A 17,616-nucleotide genomic window follows, 5' to 3' on the forward strand; every position below is an offset into this window, starting at 1 on the left:
TTCATTCCATGTGTAACCTGCTCCTCTTGAGTATGGGCTGGACCTAGTGATTTGCTTCTAATGAACAGACTAAGGCAAACGTGATGGTATGTCTCTTCCAAGATTAGGTTATAAAAAACCATGACTTCCATCTTGCTGGTATCTTTTTGCTGGTACTTAGTCTCTGGTTCTTCTCAGGTTCTTTCTCTGAATAAGCAAATACAGAGGCCCACATGGCAAAGAACTGAGAGCAGCCTCCAGTCAACTACCAGCAGGGAATTAAGGCTCACAACTCAAGAATCTGAATCCTGACAATAACCATGTAAATTAGAAGCAAATCCTTTCCCGTTTGAGCTGTCAGATAAGATCACAATCCTGGCCACCACCTTAATTGCAGCCTCATAAGAGACTCTGAAGCAGAGGTCCTTGCTAAACTGTAGCCATATTCCTGATGCACAGAAATTGTAAGATAATAAATGCGTATTGTTTTAAATCATCCAATTTGTTATGAAGGAACAGATAACTAATTCAATTCTTAAAGAAAAGCTGCTCAAGCCCACCTGAGAGACTGAGCCCTGAGTGTCTGTCCCTGTCTTGTGGCAGACTTCTCAGTTACCAGCAAGCCTGGCCCTTGGCACAACTGGCCACTCCCTTTGTGGATTTACAGATTAGGTTCACCTGCCTGGTCTCGCTCTCCTATCCTGAAATAAATAACAAGGCATTTGGGCAAACTTCCTAGCTCCATGCTTCAGTGACCAGTCCAGCTTGGAACCTAAGTGCCTGTGTGGTTTCTAAGATAAACCACCCATCTTGACTATGTATCATTTATTTTATTGCTTTTGCAGTCTCTATTTACTATTTACCAGCTGGTATGAAAATACTTCAGCATTTTAACACGTATTGCTGTGCCAATGAATATTGGCTGAACATCAGCCCTAGTTTATGCTGTAAGGTTAATTCATTAGACAGACTCAAGATCCTATCTAGTTCTATTTCCTTTCAATGAGCTTTAAAATATAATTAATGTAAATTTTACTACTTCTTTTAGCCATCTCAATCTTTAAATTTCGATAGTATTACCACATGGGAATGGCCAAGCTGAACTGTTTTATTTATAATGCCCAATACTAAAGTGAGAAGGAAAGGAAAATAAAAGGGAGCCATAAAAAGAAAACAAAGATCAGGCCAAAATGTAATCTACAGGAAAGTACAACAGAACATTAATTACTTCCCGCCAGTCATCAGAGGTTTGGTTTGGGCATGTTGGGGATAGAAACAGTGTATACTTGTATAAACAAACAGATGAGCTGAAAAGTAAAGTTAATTATTACATCAAAATGTGTTTGCTCCATTAAGCTGCCTTCATTGTCCTAATCCGTCCTGATCTTCCCTTGCTTTTAGTTACTGTAACATTCTATATATCATATTTTTCCACATTGATTTTAAGCCATTTCCAAAAATAAAAATAAAACAAATTCATTACCAAAAAAAAAGGACTCTATAGGAAAGCAGATTAATGGTTAAAAACAGAATTAATTAGGAGTCAGACATGCCTCCTGACTCCAAGTATTCACTACTTAAGTTACTTAATCTGTTTTCTCAAAAAAAAAAAAAGTAAAACTCACTTCACAGAGTTGCTATAGGGTAAAAAAAAGAAAAAGAAGGAGAAATATTATAGGCAAATGAGCCTTCAAAGAAATGGCAGTTTGTATAAATTCTGCCAGAATGTGGATATAGAACCCAGATATAAAAAGGCAATAGTGTACCAAGAGTTGAGTTTAGCAGATCTGATGTGACCCAGACAGTATCACTAGCAGTTGTACCCCCTCCTTTAGGAGACCTGAGGGCCAAGGAAAGGAGCACCCAGGCTGGATGCAAGAGTTTCTTTTCAATGAGAAAGCCTAGCTTTTGAGAAGTTCCTATTTCCCTGGCTAAATAAACCAAAAACGTAACCTAACCTTACAGTGAGTGGGTACATTCATGTGTATATTTATTTTGTTTTGGGAAGACAGCTTCTTCAAAACCTATAACTCACCTCAAATTTTGCAAATGTTATATGTAAAATGCTTATTACAGTGCCTAACATTTGGTAAGAACTCAACAAAATTAAGTATTTAGTAATGATTATTATAAAAAGAAAAATTAAAATCTCCAATAATGCCACCTCTAAAAGAGAATTACTAGTAGGTAAATGGATAAAAAAGCTGTGTGACACTTACATTAATGGAATACTATACAGCTGTAAAAAAGAGGAATCTCTTACCCTTTGGGACAGCATGGATGGACCTGGAAAATATTATGCTAAGTGAAATAAGCCAAACTGAGAAAGACAAATTATCACATGATCTCACTTATTTGTGGAATCTAATGAACAGAATAAATTGACTAACAAAATAAGCTCTGAAGCAGGGAGGCATTGACATACCTCAATGTGGAGTTGAGGGGACAAGAAGAGATAAACCAAAGAACTTATATACTTACTAGAGGCCTGGTGCATGAAATCCATGCATGGGGGGTGGGGGGAAGTCCCTAAGCCTGGCCTGCACCCTCTCCAATCCAGGACCCCCTGGGGGATGTCCGACTACCTCTCGCAATCCGGGACTGCTGGCTCCTAACCGCTTGCCTGCCTGCCTGCCTAATCGCTCCTAACCCCTCTGCCTGCCTGCCTGCCTGCCTGATTGCTCCTAAGCCCTCTGCCTGCTTGCCTGATAGCCCCTAACTACTTCCCTGCTGGCCTGATTGCCCCTAACAGCCTCTGCCTTGCCCCGAATGTGGGACCCAGGATTCCCTCCTCCGGCCGGTCACAGGCACCCAGGACCTGGGCTTCCCTCCCTCTGACCAGTTGCAGGCACCCAGGACCCAGGCCGGCTTTGCATGGGCCAGCCGCAGCCACAGGGACCGTGGGTGGGTGGCTTTGCCCAGGCCGCAGCTGCAGGAGCCTGGGACCATGGGGTGGGCGGCTTGTCCCTCTCCCAGGGAGCTGGAGCCCAGGACCGTGGGGCGGGTGGCTTGTCTCTTTCCCAGGCTGCAGCCCCAGCCGCTGGTACCTGGGATTGCAGGGGGATAGCTTGTTCCTCTCCCAGGCCTCAGCCTGGCTGGTCCCCATTCCTCTCTCGCAAGCTCATTTGTGCCTGGCTGGTCCCCATTCCTCTCCCCCCAGTCTTGAGTGTCTGAGCCGTTACGGCATGATGGCATGACAACTATTTGCATATTAGCTCTTTATTATGTAGGATATGCATAACCCATGGACACAGGCAATAAGGCTGTGAAGACCTAAGGGGTGGGGAGTGGGTAGGGGTTGGGAGTGGGGGAGAAAATGGGATATATCTGAAATACTATCAACAATAAAAATATATATTAAAAAATAAAATAAAAGAGAATTATAGTTAATATTTTGGTGCATATAAGTTTCCTGACTTTTTGCCCTCTCTATAAAAATATGTATATACTTAGCATACTGCTTTAAAACTTGCTTTTCCACCTACATATATATTTATTCTTTTCTTATAAATATGTTTTCAAACAACTTTTAATAACTGTCCTTTATGTGGATGCACCATAACTTAATCAATCCATAATTTAAATGGGTTATATTATTACCCACTTACATATAAAAATACATATAGATAATATTTATATCCAAAATAGCACTATAGTAATTGTTATCATACATAAATCTTTTCTCAGATGATTTCCTAAATGTAGAATTACTATGTACAGTCCCCACCAACAGTTACACTTTTGTCAAGTTAGTACCATAAAACTTAACATTTTTAGTCACAGTCTTGATTTGTTCTTAAAAGGTCTTAAGTGTAGTGGTTGTCTTCTACTTTTTATATCCTTCACAGTACGAGAACAGTGTCAGGTACAAAGAAAGATTTAAAATGAATTCTTACTTTAAACAACCATACTAATTTCAACCTTAGCTGAAGAGAGGTCAGCTGGAGGTGCTGTAGGGTTCAGAAAAAAATAAAACAGTAACCCTGTTATTAAATATTTTAACAAAAGAAAAAGAACTAACCATAATTTAGTTTCATTCCAGCCAATAAAAGCATTTTCTGTAAATACATGTACTATCAAAATGACCGAATATTTATCTTAAGGTTTGATTCGACATTTTACTACACACCTACTTCCAAATTCAAAGAAAGAGCCATCAAAGATAAGTGTAGTTTAAAATGAGACACTTCTTAGTCTGAATGATTACCACTAGGGAGACAATAACATACATTAAAAGGAATAAAAAAATAAAGATTAAGATACCCATTACTTGGTGAAAAAGTCAAATACAACTCTAGCTTGGGGTCAAAATTTTTGTTTAGAAAATTATTTTATACTAGAAGCCTGGTGCACGAAATTCGTGCACAGGGGTGTGTGTGTCCCTCAGCCCAGCCTGCACCCTCTCCAATCTGGAATCCCACCGGGATCGGGCCTCCCTCTCACAATCCAGGGCTGCTGGCTCCCAACCGCTTGCCTGCCTGCCTGCATGATTGCCCCTAACCGCTTCTGCCTGCCAGACTGATCACCACCTAACCACTCCCCTGCCTGCCCGATTGCCCCTAACTGCCCTCCCCTGCCTGCCTGGTCACCCCTAACTGCCCTCCTTTGCCAGCCTGGTCACCCCTAACTGCCCTCCCTTGCCAGCCCAATTGCCCCTAACTGCCCTCTCCTGCTGGCCTGGTCACCCCCAACTGTCCTCCCCTACAAGCCTGATCACCCCCAACTGCCTTCCTCTGCAGGCCTGGTCGCCCCCAACTGCCCTCCCCTGCAGGCCTGCCCCCCCCCACCCCGAAGCCCTGGTCCCTCCCAACTGCCTTCCCCTGCAGGCCTGGTCACCCCCAACTGTCTTCCCCTGCCAGCCCAGTCACCCTTAACTGCCCTCTCCTGCTGTCTATCTTGTATTGGAGTGATGGTCAATTTGCATATTACCTCTTTATTAGATAGGAGGATAGTAAACTGAAAAAAAAAGGGCTTGCCTGACAGCCATACTTAATTACTTAGTACAGACCCAACTGTGCAAGATTTGCTTACATCAGCATCTAAGAAAGATGAGCTAAGCTTTGAATGCAGCATTTAGGGAAAAAAGTAAATGTAATTATTTGTAGTAATTATCATTAATGAAGGAAGTATAGAATTAAAATTTCCATCTTCTTTGACAAGGTTTGTTGCCAAAATCATTTTGTTTTATCGTACTCTATTAGATTTTTAATGTATATTGCCATAGATATCAAAACTCTGAACAAATGGTATACAAAAGTATACAAAATGCACTTACTATTATGAGTTGAAAATATTTTAGAATAACAGTACAGTTATAACAGGATTTACAATTAGAAAATATCAGTGAAGTACTTTAAAACACCTCAACAATTATGTTAGTTTAACTATACAGTTTAAATTGGGTAATTTCTTTAAATCATTACATAAGTTAGCTCATAATTTAAGGAAATCAAGATTAAAATGTTCAAATTTGATCAAAGTTGAATAATGAAAAGAATAAGAAAAAAGTACTTTTCTACACTGTTTAAACATAATCATTTATGGTTCTAATGTTAATTTTCCATAATAACTGAATAAAGAATCTAAAGACTTTAAAGTATGCACGGGAGACACACTAATGGAAAAATGATTTCTATATGAGCTCAATGTATGATACAATCTGGGGTTGATTTTTAAAAAGACTACTGAGGCCCCTTTTTAGCTGTAAACAACTTGCTATATGACATGTAATGTAATACCATATTTTGGGAAATTTCAAACATTCATAATCCACAGGAAAAATACTCAACACTCCTACACTATTTTTCTAAGCCCACAACAGTGCAGTCTTTCAGCTACAAAGCCAGAAGCCAATTATAAAACCAGTACTTTTCCACTAGAGTTACTTGGCGGGCGGGGACAGGGATGTTCAGCTTTGCAAACGTTAGGGTCTAAAATAAGATCATTGCAAGGAGTTACTACAACACTCACCCTGCCAGCACTGTCATGGCAACAATGAACTAGCTAGGAGAATGCTCTTTTAACATTCAAAGCTAATCTTTACTCTATTACTCATGGAAATATACCAAATTTTCTTTTAGGCAGTTCACTAAAGAAATCATTTTACTTAGTAATCTCTAAATGTAAAGATAAGCCTTTTGTATACCATACTTTCAAGATCACAGTGCAGAGCCACCTTGCAATCAGCTGAAATTTATAATGACAACATAATGAAAATTAACATGCCACTGTGAAAGTTTGAGATTTGGCAGGGTTCAAATGCAATTTCAAGATGGGGGAGAGTTTAAATGAGAATTTGAGCCCTGGCCTGTTTGGTTCAGTGGTTGGAGCATTGACCCACTGACTGAAGGGTTGAGGGTTCGATTCTGGTCAGGGGCATGTTGCCCACTAGCTTCCCACCCCAGTCAGGGTGTGTGCGGGAGGCAATCTCTTTGGTGTTGATATTTCTCTCCGTCTTTCCCCCTCCCTTCCACGCTCTCTAAAAATCAATGGGGGGGGGAAAAAAATCCTTGGGTGAGGATTAACAAAAAAGAATTTGATGTGCAAGTGTGGTTCCCCCTAGAAACATTCAAGTTTTCATTTCATCCTGAAACAAAAGTAATTTAGAAAAATAATATATATTTTCAGTGTTAGGAAACTTATATGAAATTTTTATTCAGATAGTGCAGTACATATAATGGTGAAATGACAGAGCAGTGGTTCTCAACCTTCCTAATGCCGCGACCCTTTAATACAGGTCCTCATGTTGTGGTGACCCCCAATTTCATTGTTACAAATTGAACATAAAGCATAGTGATTAATCACAAAAACAGTATGTAATTATATGTGTTCTCCGATGGTCTTAGGCGACCCCTGTGAAAGGGTCGTTGGACCCCCAAAGGAGTTACGACCCACAGGTTGAGAACCGCTGCTATAGAGTCTCACAGCCTAGGTTTGAAATCTGGCTCCTCCTCTTCCTAGCAATGATAATTTGGGCCTTATTCAACCTCTCTGGGCCTTAATTTTTTCTGATATGTAAAACGGGGATAATAATGCCTACTTTTCATGGTGGTATTGTAAAAAAAAAAAAAAAGACTTATAAAATCCTTAATTTGATTCCTAGAAGTGCTATTTCCTTTAGAGTGCTATTCCCTAGAGCCAGGGAACTTTCCCAGCTGCCCAGAGACTTAGGGAACCGTAAAGAGCATACTGTGCCATGGCACTGTGTGGGCAGAACATAAAACTAATAGTTAACATTCACTGAGTGCTTACACGGTTCCAGTAAGGATTGCACATGTGACCTCCTTTAATCCTCACAAATTCTGTGGGGGAACTGAGACTTGTAAGAAGGTTATGTAACTTGTTCAACATCACCGAGTTTGACAGAACAGCATTTAAAGCCAGGTCTGACTAACTTCAAAGCCTATGTATGGTCTTGACCATTAATCCTCCAATGGTGTCTAGGTAGTGAAACACAGGCTTTAGTCATGGATCTCTATGTGTGCACCTGACCACTTGGATGACACATGGAGCTGCCTGCTTGCAAACCTTGCCTGTTTGCAAATCCTGCCTGCTAGTGTCATGCTGACATACCAGAATGGCATTGGACTTCAAGGAGGAGATAGATGTGCCACCATCTCTGGGAAAAAACTCTGAGCAAGTGTAGGGGAGTGGCTGGTTAGAAGAACCCTGATAAAGTTGGACATTTTTATTAATCAGCCAATCTATACTAATAAAAGGATAATATGCTAATTAGACCGGACATCTTTTGGACATCCTTCCAGACATAGCCACAGTGGCAGAGGCAGAGGCAGTTAGGGGCAACCAGGTCGTCAGGGGAGGGCAGTTAGGGGCGACAAGGCAGGCATTAAAGTGGTTAGGGGCGATCAGGTGGGCAGGCAGGTGAGCAGTTAGGAGCCAGTAGTCCTGGATTACAAGAGGGATGTCCGACTGCCGGCAGTCGGACATCCCTCAGGGGGTCCCGGAATGGAGAGGGTGCAGGCTGGGCTAAAGGACCCCCCTCCCATGCACGAATTTCATGCACTGGGCCTCTAGTATATAAATATTTAATGTACAAAAGGTAATTAGAAGTGTTAATACATGGCCCTAGCTGGTTTTGTTCAGTGGAATAGAGCGTTGACCTGTGGACTGAAGGGTCCTGGGTTTGACTCTGGTCAGGGGCACATGTCTGGGTTGCAAGTTCAATCCCCACAGGGGGCATGCAGGAGGCAGCTGATCAATGACTCTCTCTCTCCCTTCATCTCTGAAATTAATTAAAAAACATATATAATAATCCCACAAAAATCCTAAACTCTAATAAACATAAAAATCCAAAAGGAATGCTAGTTTGGAGTTTGTTTTTTATCTAAATGACCTAGATCAAGTCCATCATCTTCATCTTCATCATCACCAATATTTGTTGAGTGCTTACTATGAACCAGGCCGACTTCTAAATGCTTTTCATGTTATTTAATTCTCAAAACTACCCTGTGAAATTGGTATTATTATTATCCTCATTTACATATGTTCCAAATGTTAATTTATAATTAAATTTGTACAGTATATTGAAGCTTACAAAATGCTTTATCAATATTATCTCCTTTAGTTTTTATAATCACATCACAAAGTAGATAAAAAATAAAATACAAGCTTCTTTTGTTTTTTTGTTTTGTTTTAAATTTTATTTCTTGATTTTAGAGAGAGAGAGGAAGAGAGAAACATCGATTTGTTGTTCTACTTATTTATGCACTCATTGGTTGATTCTTGTATGTGCCCTGATCCGGGATCAAACCTGCAACCTTGGCATATTGGGATGACACTCTAACCGTCTGAGCTACCTGGCCAGAGCTGGGGTTTTTTGTGTTTTTTAAAGTAGAAGCATTATTAAAATTAGGTGAAAATTACAGCCTTTCCTTTGACATGTCAAAAGATAGATAAGCATAGTGTTTATTAAATAGTAAGCATACAACAAACACCTAATGAATGAAATGAGAAGAAATAATTCACTAGGTTCAGTGGTCAAATCTATATTGGTTCAATAAAATTTCAATTATTTATTATACAACAAAACTAAATAAGTTTAAGTTATATTTAATAATTTAAGTCTGCCAATGTATACATTACTTGTTAGTTGAGTAAGTAAAGCACATCTTAATTTGGTGAGGTGTAATCACTACCAATGACTTCGAGAGACCTTATTTGATGAGAAAACCTGGCTCCCTATCACTTTTTACTTTTGAAAGACTTCTTCTAACTATGTCTTTCAGTTCCATTGGACATATCACCCTACCACTATTTTGCAAGGTTTGGTCTTTATCACATGATCGGAAGAATTTCTTGCTGTGTTTAGGCTATGAATAGCATTTGAAAAATTACTCAGTTATAATTATAGACAGCTTAACACCTGCCAACTTGCTAGAAAATGAAATCATGTAAAATCTAAAGACAAGTATACAGTGCTTGTCAAACACTGAAGTATCAAAACAGTAAATGCTCATTTTTAGTGGGGTTACTAAAATTCTAATTAGACTTTACTGAATATTACACACAGAACTGACAAATTATCCTAGCTATTTTTTTAAAAAGGTGTATGTATATATACTTAGTAGCTTGTCAATTTATACAATTAAGTTAAAAGACTAAGTGAATACTATTCCTTTAATGAATATTTATATATTAAAGTTGATGGGTAATATAAACTCACAAAATTCATATCACAAATTTTATTTCCCTTTAATATAATTTAAAAGCTTAGGAAGTTGTTTTAAGATATATTATGAGTAATACTTTATAAATCTATGAAGAACTTTCCCTTTTTAAGTTAAAAAATTGGATAAGATGTAAATAAAATATAAAAATTAAAGTATCTCATTTTTCTAAGGTAATTCCATATTTCATTGCAAACTAATCAGATTTTTCTGTAAGTAGTTATATAAAAGAGATTAGAGAACAAGAAGACAGAAAATTCTCATGTTGCCAAATTTCACGAGTCTTTTGAAACGTCACAAATTGTGACAGTCTATTAGTACAACACAACTTTTAACAATAAAATTACCAACTGGGAAAATCCAATAAATGGTCCTAATTGTTACCCTACAGAAACTCCCTAAATATTTCCAGCAAAAAAGGCATTAAAAAAAACAGCACACCACAAGAATATTTTTAAAGACTTTTTCTGTACACCAAAGTCATGGTAAATGTACTTTATCAACACTACTTGGTGTAGTAACCAACAAGAAAAAAAGCAAAGCATGAAATAATGTTCCCATAGTATGAGTACCTAGCTGAGTTTTTCATACTTAAACTAGAGGCCTGTTGCATGAAGAGATTTGTGCAATAGGCCTTCCTTCCCCTGGCTGCTGGCACCGGTTTTCCTCCGGCACCCTGGACCCAGGCCTTCGCTCCGACCACAGTGGAGAAGCCAAGCCTCTTCAGTCTTCGGTCATCTTCAGTCTTCGCTCTGTGCCTGCATATGCAAATTAACCGCCATCTTTGTTGTGTTGATTTGCATACTCATCCTGATTGGCTGGTGGGTGTAGTGGAGTGACACCAATTTGCATGTTTCTCTTTTATTAGTGTAGATTTCCAGTCTGCCCAATGCCCCTAGCAATGTCATCATCAAATAGTCTGAAGAACCCTCAGATGCCCAAGTATACTGTGCCAGCATAATTTCATCAAGGTCAACTATGGTCTTTTTCACTTAATGTAATAAGTGATCTAGAAAAGCTGGGTCAAAGTAAATCCTGTTTTCCATTGACTTCCATTAAAAAAGCAAGTATTTTACCATAGTGTGAAAAAAATGACTATTTGAGAAATTGTGATAAAGAAGATTAAAATTAGTGGCAAGGCTTGCTGGGTGCTGATGAATTCCAGCAGTACTTTTATCCTTCTTTGTATTTTAAGCATTGCCTCCCCTTTCCCCAGCATCTCCCCTCATCTTTCCACAAATTCTAAGTTTTCCCATGTCTACAGTTCCTCCAGTCCACGCTAATTTGCTATCACATAAATATTTTCTATTTTTAAATATGAAAACTCTTTATGATTAGGACATAACACCATACAGGGCCCTATTATGTCAAAGTTTTATTTATTTATTTATTTTTATTTTTTTATTTTTTAAAAATATATCTCTTTATTGATTTCAGAGAGGAAGGAAGAGGGAGAGAGAGATAGAAACATCAATGATGAGAGAGAATCATTGATTGGCTGCCTCCTGCACGTTCCCGACTGGGGATCGAGCCCACAACCCGGGCATGGCCAGAATCGAACCCGGGACCACTCAGTCCACAGGCCGACGCTCTATCCACTGAGCAAATCTGGCCAGGGCATGTTAAAGTTTTAAGTGATTAATAATCCTTTATTACACCCAAGATTCCACAACTACCTTCTGTCAGGTCAAAGTTTCGACAAATCCTTAAATTAGCTATCTGAGTTATTAATTTATTATCCAAATGGTTTAAAAGGTAATTGGCAAATTTCTAATGGCTTACCAAAAGGAAAATATAACTCTGAAACAAAGAGAACAGCATACCTATTTTCTAATTATTTTGTACATGAATGATTTGTACATCACTTTAAGAGCACACGTGTTAAAGATGAGAAAATTCTAATTAAGCTAAACTGTTCACAGGGTCCTCCATGATATCATGAACAACCCATGACCTCAAATCAAAATCTAGTAAGTGTTCAACATCCCATTTCCCTGCAAAACACTACTTCCCATTTATGAACCAAACAAGAAGTATGTTAGAAAAATATTTTTTTTTAATATATTTTATTGATTTTTTACAGAGAGGAAGGGAGAGAGAGATAGAGAGTCAGAAACATCGATGGGAGAGAAACATCGATCAGCTGCCTCCTGCACATCTCCTACTGGGGATGTGCCCGCAACCCAGGTACATGCCCTTGACCGGAATCGAACCCGGGACCTTTCAGTCCGCAGGCCGACGCTCTATCCACTGAGCCAAACCGGTTTCGGCAGAAAAATATTTTTAAAATTAATCATTCGGGTCATCCACGCATGCCTGATCCCCCACTGGGGGCTTGCAGGAGGGTTGTAGGCTCGATCCCCAGTAGGGGAGCATGTGGGAGGGGATCTCTCTCATTGATATCTCTCTCCCTCTCTCTGTCCCTCTCTCCATCTATCTATCCATCCATCTGCCTTCCTCTCTGAAATCAATAAAAATATATTTTAAAAAATTAATCAGCTCCTGGCTGGTTTGGCTTGGTGGATAGAGTTTCGGCTTGCGGACTGAAGGGTCCCGGGTTCTGTTCCAGTCAAGGGCAACGCCCGGGTTGTGGGCTCGATCCATAGTGGGGGGCGTGCAGGAGGTAGCTGATAGATGATTCTTTTTCATTGTTGGTGTTTCTATCTCTCTCTCCCTCTCCAAAATCAATAAAAATATATTTTAAAAAGTAAAATAAAAAATTAATCATTCTGGGTTTTTTCCCCCTTATGCTAGAGACCATTTGGGACACTGTAAAAGGAATAAAATATTTATTTTAAAAGCTGAAAACTTGAAAAAAAAAGGAGTATCCTTGTTAGTTTCAATCTTTCTGAAAAGTCAGAACAAAGGAAGAGGACAGGATGTATTAATATGTTATAAAGAAGACACTGAGGATAGATAGTGCAGATATGATTCATCTGGTAAGCCAGGGGTGGAGAGGAACACTCCATCTGGAACTCTAACAACTGTAAATGTGCACCATACCCAACAGCTTAAGTTTCATTTCTCACTGGGGTGTAGCAATCACCTAATGCCTCCTCCATCCCACTTACAGATAAATACCTTGTTACTTGATCTAAATTTTCTATCGTAAGTCAAATTACTTTCAGACATTTTCAGGAGAAAATGAAAATAATCAAATGACCATTCTTGAAAATGTACTTGGCTATTTTGACTACTCATAATCTTTGGATGTATGTATATACGTTCACATTTCCCCTCTAATTACAATGCATCATAAAGACTATAGTTTACCAGTGGATTACTTTTGTGCCTTCGTTTAGGGAAATCAAGCATATCAAAAAGGTATTATGGGGTTAAATTTTTAAGAAATAAAGCCCCCTATGAGAATAGATGACCTTCCTCAAAAGTGGAGAACAAATCTTACTGACCTCCCCAGTCCTGGGTCAGAGCTTGGCACAGAATAGTGCTCAAAAATGTGCTAAATAAATTTAAGTATGTTGACATGAAATCAATAAATTACAACAGGAATACAAACAGAGATGCCCTACCATCTCTCTCTCTTCCTTACTATGGTCCTCTGAGCTGACCTGCAGGAATTGCAAACGCAGTTCAGCTTCTGCTGCTTTGTTACTAATGAGTAACAAAAAGTATTCTGGAGTGCTACATTTGAGTTATTTGGTTTCCCTGTGAGGCTGGGAGTGCTGGGTAATGAGCTGGGGTGGCAAGTGGAGGCCAGATGACGCTGAATTCTTATGGAAGTTTAGAGTCTGTCCTATTTTAAAGGATTTTAGGCAGGAGAGTAACATGGTCAGATTTTCTTTTTAGATAAATGGCTCTGCAGTTACATGAGGGTGGATATAAAGGTGGAGGATGGGTTAAGTCTGGAGAAGTGAGAGATAATGGCAGAAGTAGAACAGTGGTATAGCAGGGGCAAAAATCCCTTTGTGAGCTTTTTCTTATAGGATGCAACATAGGCAATGCAATCTCAACACGTCTAAAACAAAACTCTTTATTCCCCCTAAATTGACCCACTCTCTGTCTCTGGAACTACTCATCATGTAGTTAAAGCCTGAAACTTTCAAGCCATCCTTAATGTTTGTTATTTTCCTCACCTCCTATATCCAATTAAACACTATATTCTAGCTATCTCCCAAACCCATTCACTTTTTCCACTATATCCTACTCCACCATCATTATTGCTTTGGGCTAGTGGACAAACTGCTAACTGATGTTGCACATCCACTTTGACCCCTGAAATCCATTCTCATTGCTTCCAAAGCAATCCTTCTAATACACAATGGAATATGTCACCATCTTGCTCAAAAGCCCCCAGGGGCTTCTCCCTGTTCCTAGGGTAAAGTCCGTGGATCTTAACAAGGCTTATAAGATCCTATCATCTGGCTGCCTAAAAGCAGTAAGAATTCCTAACACTACTGAGCGTTTCTTACGTGCTAGGCACTTTGCTGTGCTTTGCAAGAATTATTTCATTTTATTCTCATTGTGAAGCAGAATAATTAGCATTACTCTCATTTCGCAGATGAGAAAACTCAGTCAAGGAGAGATTATGTAAGTTTGTGCTCAAGCTTTCACACTTCCAACAAACTGTATGCCCCAACTACACTGCATTACTTTCAATTCTTAGAACTTATCTGCTCTTTCTTACCATCAGTAACCTACACGTATTGTTCCCTATGTCCCCCTCAAAAATCTCATTTTTGCCAGGATAATATTTATTCATTCATCAAATCTCTGATTATATGTCATCTCTCCAGGGAAAGTTTTCCTTTACTATCTAAAATTACATTATTTGTTTACTACTTTATGGTCTGTCTCCCTTCAGTAGAATGTCAAAATTGTTGACCACTGGTTCTCTGTTCTTAGGATGGCATTCACCTGGGGTTCCATAATCAATGGTTGAATGAAGGCATGACTGAATGATGTGGGGGTGGAAACTCACTATGTGGTAACTTCATCTATTCAAACTGATAAGCAACAAAAGAAGCCAAATGTAAGTTTGCTCATCTACTAGATATTTATTTAGTAGCTTCCAGGTCCCAGCCAATACTCTTGAGACCTTACAGCTCTCCTGGGGAGACAGACACATAAACATGATTATAATACAATATAAGTAAAGTGCCTATTAAAACTGTGGCAGGAATAAAGTGCAATAGATGCAGAGATGAAAAAAAGAATCTAAATTTATGGGAAACCTTTACAATTGAGGAGAGTTTTGAATCACTTTGCAGGATGAATGAGTCTTGAAATATACTATATCAGATAGTCTATGTATTTCACTTATGAAAGGGGAGAGAAGCACCCACAATGTAGTGGGGTACTTTACATCACATTTAATTCTCACAATAGCTCTATTTTATTATTCCCATTTTACAGGTGTGGAAATCCAAGCTAAAACAAGTCCAGTGACTTACTTGTCCAAAGTTATGTAGTACATTAATAAACGAGATAATAATTCGCCCCAGCTGGTTTGGCTTAGTGGATAGCAGGATGGAGCTGCGCACTGAAGGGATTCAGGTTAAAGGCACATGCCCAGGTTGCAGGTTCGATACCCAGTAGGAGGCGTGCAGGAGGCAGCCGATCAATGATTCTCATCATTGATATTTCTCTCTCTCTCTCTCTCTCTCTCTCTCTTTCCCTTCCTCTCTGAAATCAATAAAAATCTATTTTAACAATAAGTAAGTAAATAAATAAATAAGTAAATATAAAAGATAATTTGAGCCTACTCTGTCATCTGACTCCAGTACCCATTTACTTACTATATTATAGTCCTTTGACCCTGTATTCCCCAGAGCCCAATTACTTGTTTTCACTATAACTCTTAACAAAATTGGTTATCTGGTTTCCCATTTTAACACAAAATAAGCAGCAAAATGAAAGGTTAAAGAAGAAACCAAATGAAGTATACCGACAATAAACAATGGAACTGAACACAAAAATTCAAAAACATGAATCATGTAGTCTTCTACAAGCCACCTTTAGCTATGCAACAGTAACTAATGTGCACAATGATGACCCCATTATCAAAAAAAAAAAAAAAAAAGCAGTCTCAGGTAGAAAAAAAACTTTTGATGCTTAAAAGGATAAACTTCAAGTTTCTAGAAAATTCCTCTCTAGTAACTCTGGATAAAGGAGCTATAATGATTATTTCCAAAGTAATTGTAAGAAGAAATATCCCAAGATTGTGAAGAGTCTTCATTTTTCTATTGCTTTAAACTAAATTCAAGCCAGAATAGAAAAACTGTTTATCTTAATTTCCATGTATACACAAGTAAATTATAAATTTTTAAAACTTCTCACACCATGACTTTGAACAACACATGTGGAATAATTTATACTGACAAGTATAAAGGACTATTGAGCATTCTTAATATTTAAGAACAATCTCTCCTAAAAAAAGAACCCTTTCAAGAAATCTTCAATAAAATGGGATAAACTGATTATGTACAAAACAGGAGGAAAACTATAATATGTTTAACCTGTTGCACTCACAATTTAAATGAGTACACATGTGACAATGAAAAGAAGCAAACAACTTAAGCAAACACAGAGAAAGCTGGTTGAGTAATTTACCATAAAAAGTGTTTCCACCATACATTCCACCTGAGTCCAAATTTTAAATCTGAAGATGCCAGCTTTTATACCAACATAAGCTTTTATTATTTTATATAATTCTTAAAAGAAAGGTTGCATTTAGAGAACAGATCCTGGGTTTCTTGTTTTGTTTTTAAGAACAAGAGAAAGTTGTTTCACCAATTATCTTGAACAAGCTGACAAAGAAACATTTAATGTCCTTTATCATTTGAGAGAGTTTTAAATGTGAAACTTTCCACACAGAACAGTTTGTAGCAATGTGAAAAGCATACTGGCTACACTTCCCAACAACACGTAAAAGTAAATAAAAGGAAAAGCAAGTCTTTACTTGCAACTAACTGTAATTTTCACTTATTTTCCCAGGAGGAATGTAGTTTCTGCTAAAACTCTCTAGAAAGACAATACCTGTTTATTCATATGCGGAAATTACTTTTTCCTTAGGTCATCTTGTACAATTCTGGCCCCCAATCCAATGTTTTATAGGACATTCTAATTTTAAGATGTAGAGTGAACTCATAATGAGTTCATATAAAACCTATTAGAAGTAAACACGAGGTGACTTTAAGTGCAAGTAACATTTCACTACAGAGACAGTTCTCTTCCTTACCTGGACGCTCTTCAAAATAAGCTCGCTTTTCTCTCTGACATCTTTAAAGGGACACCTCTTAGAAAGCATAAGCAGATGAGCAAGCAGCTTATTCAACCCATCCAACGAGCCAGCATCTGAAAGCCCGTCCGATGGGCGGTCAGGTGTCTCTTTCACCGAACGAAGACACTCGGTTTTTCTCAAAATGACTTGCCTAATGTTTTCCAGGGCTGTCTCTCTGGCCGCTGAATCTCTGCTGCACAGCCCATCCCATCTCACTTCATGCTCGCCTTCAGCCATGACAACCGGAGGTTTTTTCTTGGCCGCCTTCAGTTACCTTTCAGCATGTCCCCAAAAGCACTTTGTATTTTTAAAACGAGAGATGTAAGAGTAGTATCAGAGAAATGCAATCTTCATGAAAACAGACGTCCGGGCGACACGTGGAACCAGACTGCCTTTTCTACGGATGGCTTTCAAGCGAACGGCACGACAGAGCTCCCCGTCTCCTCCTACACGAAGGGGCAGTCTTTTCGGGCCAGAAGTTGGAAAGTTGGAACCTCGCAGCGCTGGCTCGGCCGGGCAGCGGAGCGGTGGCCGCCGTCTGGCGGGGTCAGCGGAGATCCTCGCGCGGCGGAGCTGTCAAATCCGTGCGCTGCCCAGAAAGGCTGGTCCCCGCTGAGCGCCCTCCAGCCATTCGGGGTTTGGTCTCGCAGCCACGGGGCTTCGGGAGCGCTCCCGCCCCGCCCTCCTCCGCACCAGGCCCCGCCCTCCCCG

The 17,616-nt window shown here is 39.2% G+C and overlaps 1 protein-coding gene across 1 annotated transcript in view; it reads right to left on the minus strand.

Moving 5' to 3' along the window:
* SESN1 (sestrin 1) overlaps positions 1–17,535 on the minus strand; it is a 101,222-nt gene extending 83,687 nt beyond the window's left edge. The window contains exon 1 of the mRNA XM_081094862.1: positions 16,864–17,535. Within this exon, the coding sequence (XP_080950988.1) occupies positions 16,864–17,142 (279 nt within the window). The 5' untranslated portion in view covers positions 17,143–17,535. The remainder of the gene's footprint in view (positions 1–16,863) is intronic.
* Positions 17,536–17,616: the final 81 nt, after the last annotated feature.

The sequence above is a fragment of the Myotis nattereri genome, assembly GCF_964212035.1.
Source record: "Myotis nattereri genome assembly, chromosome: 6".
Taxonomy (NCBI): domain Eukaryota; kingdom Metazoa; phylum Chordata; class Mammalia; order Chiroptera; family Vespertilionidae; genus Myotis; species Myotis nattereri.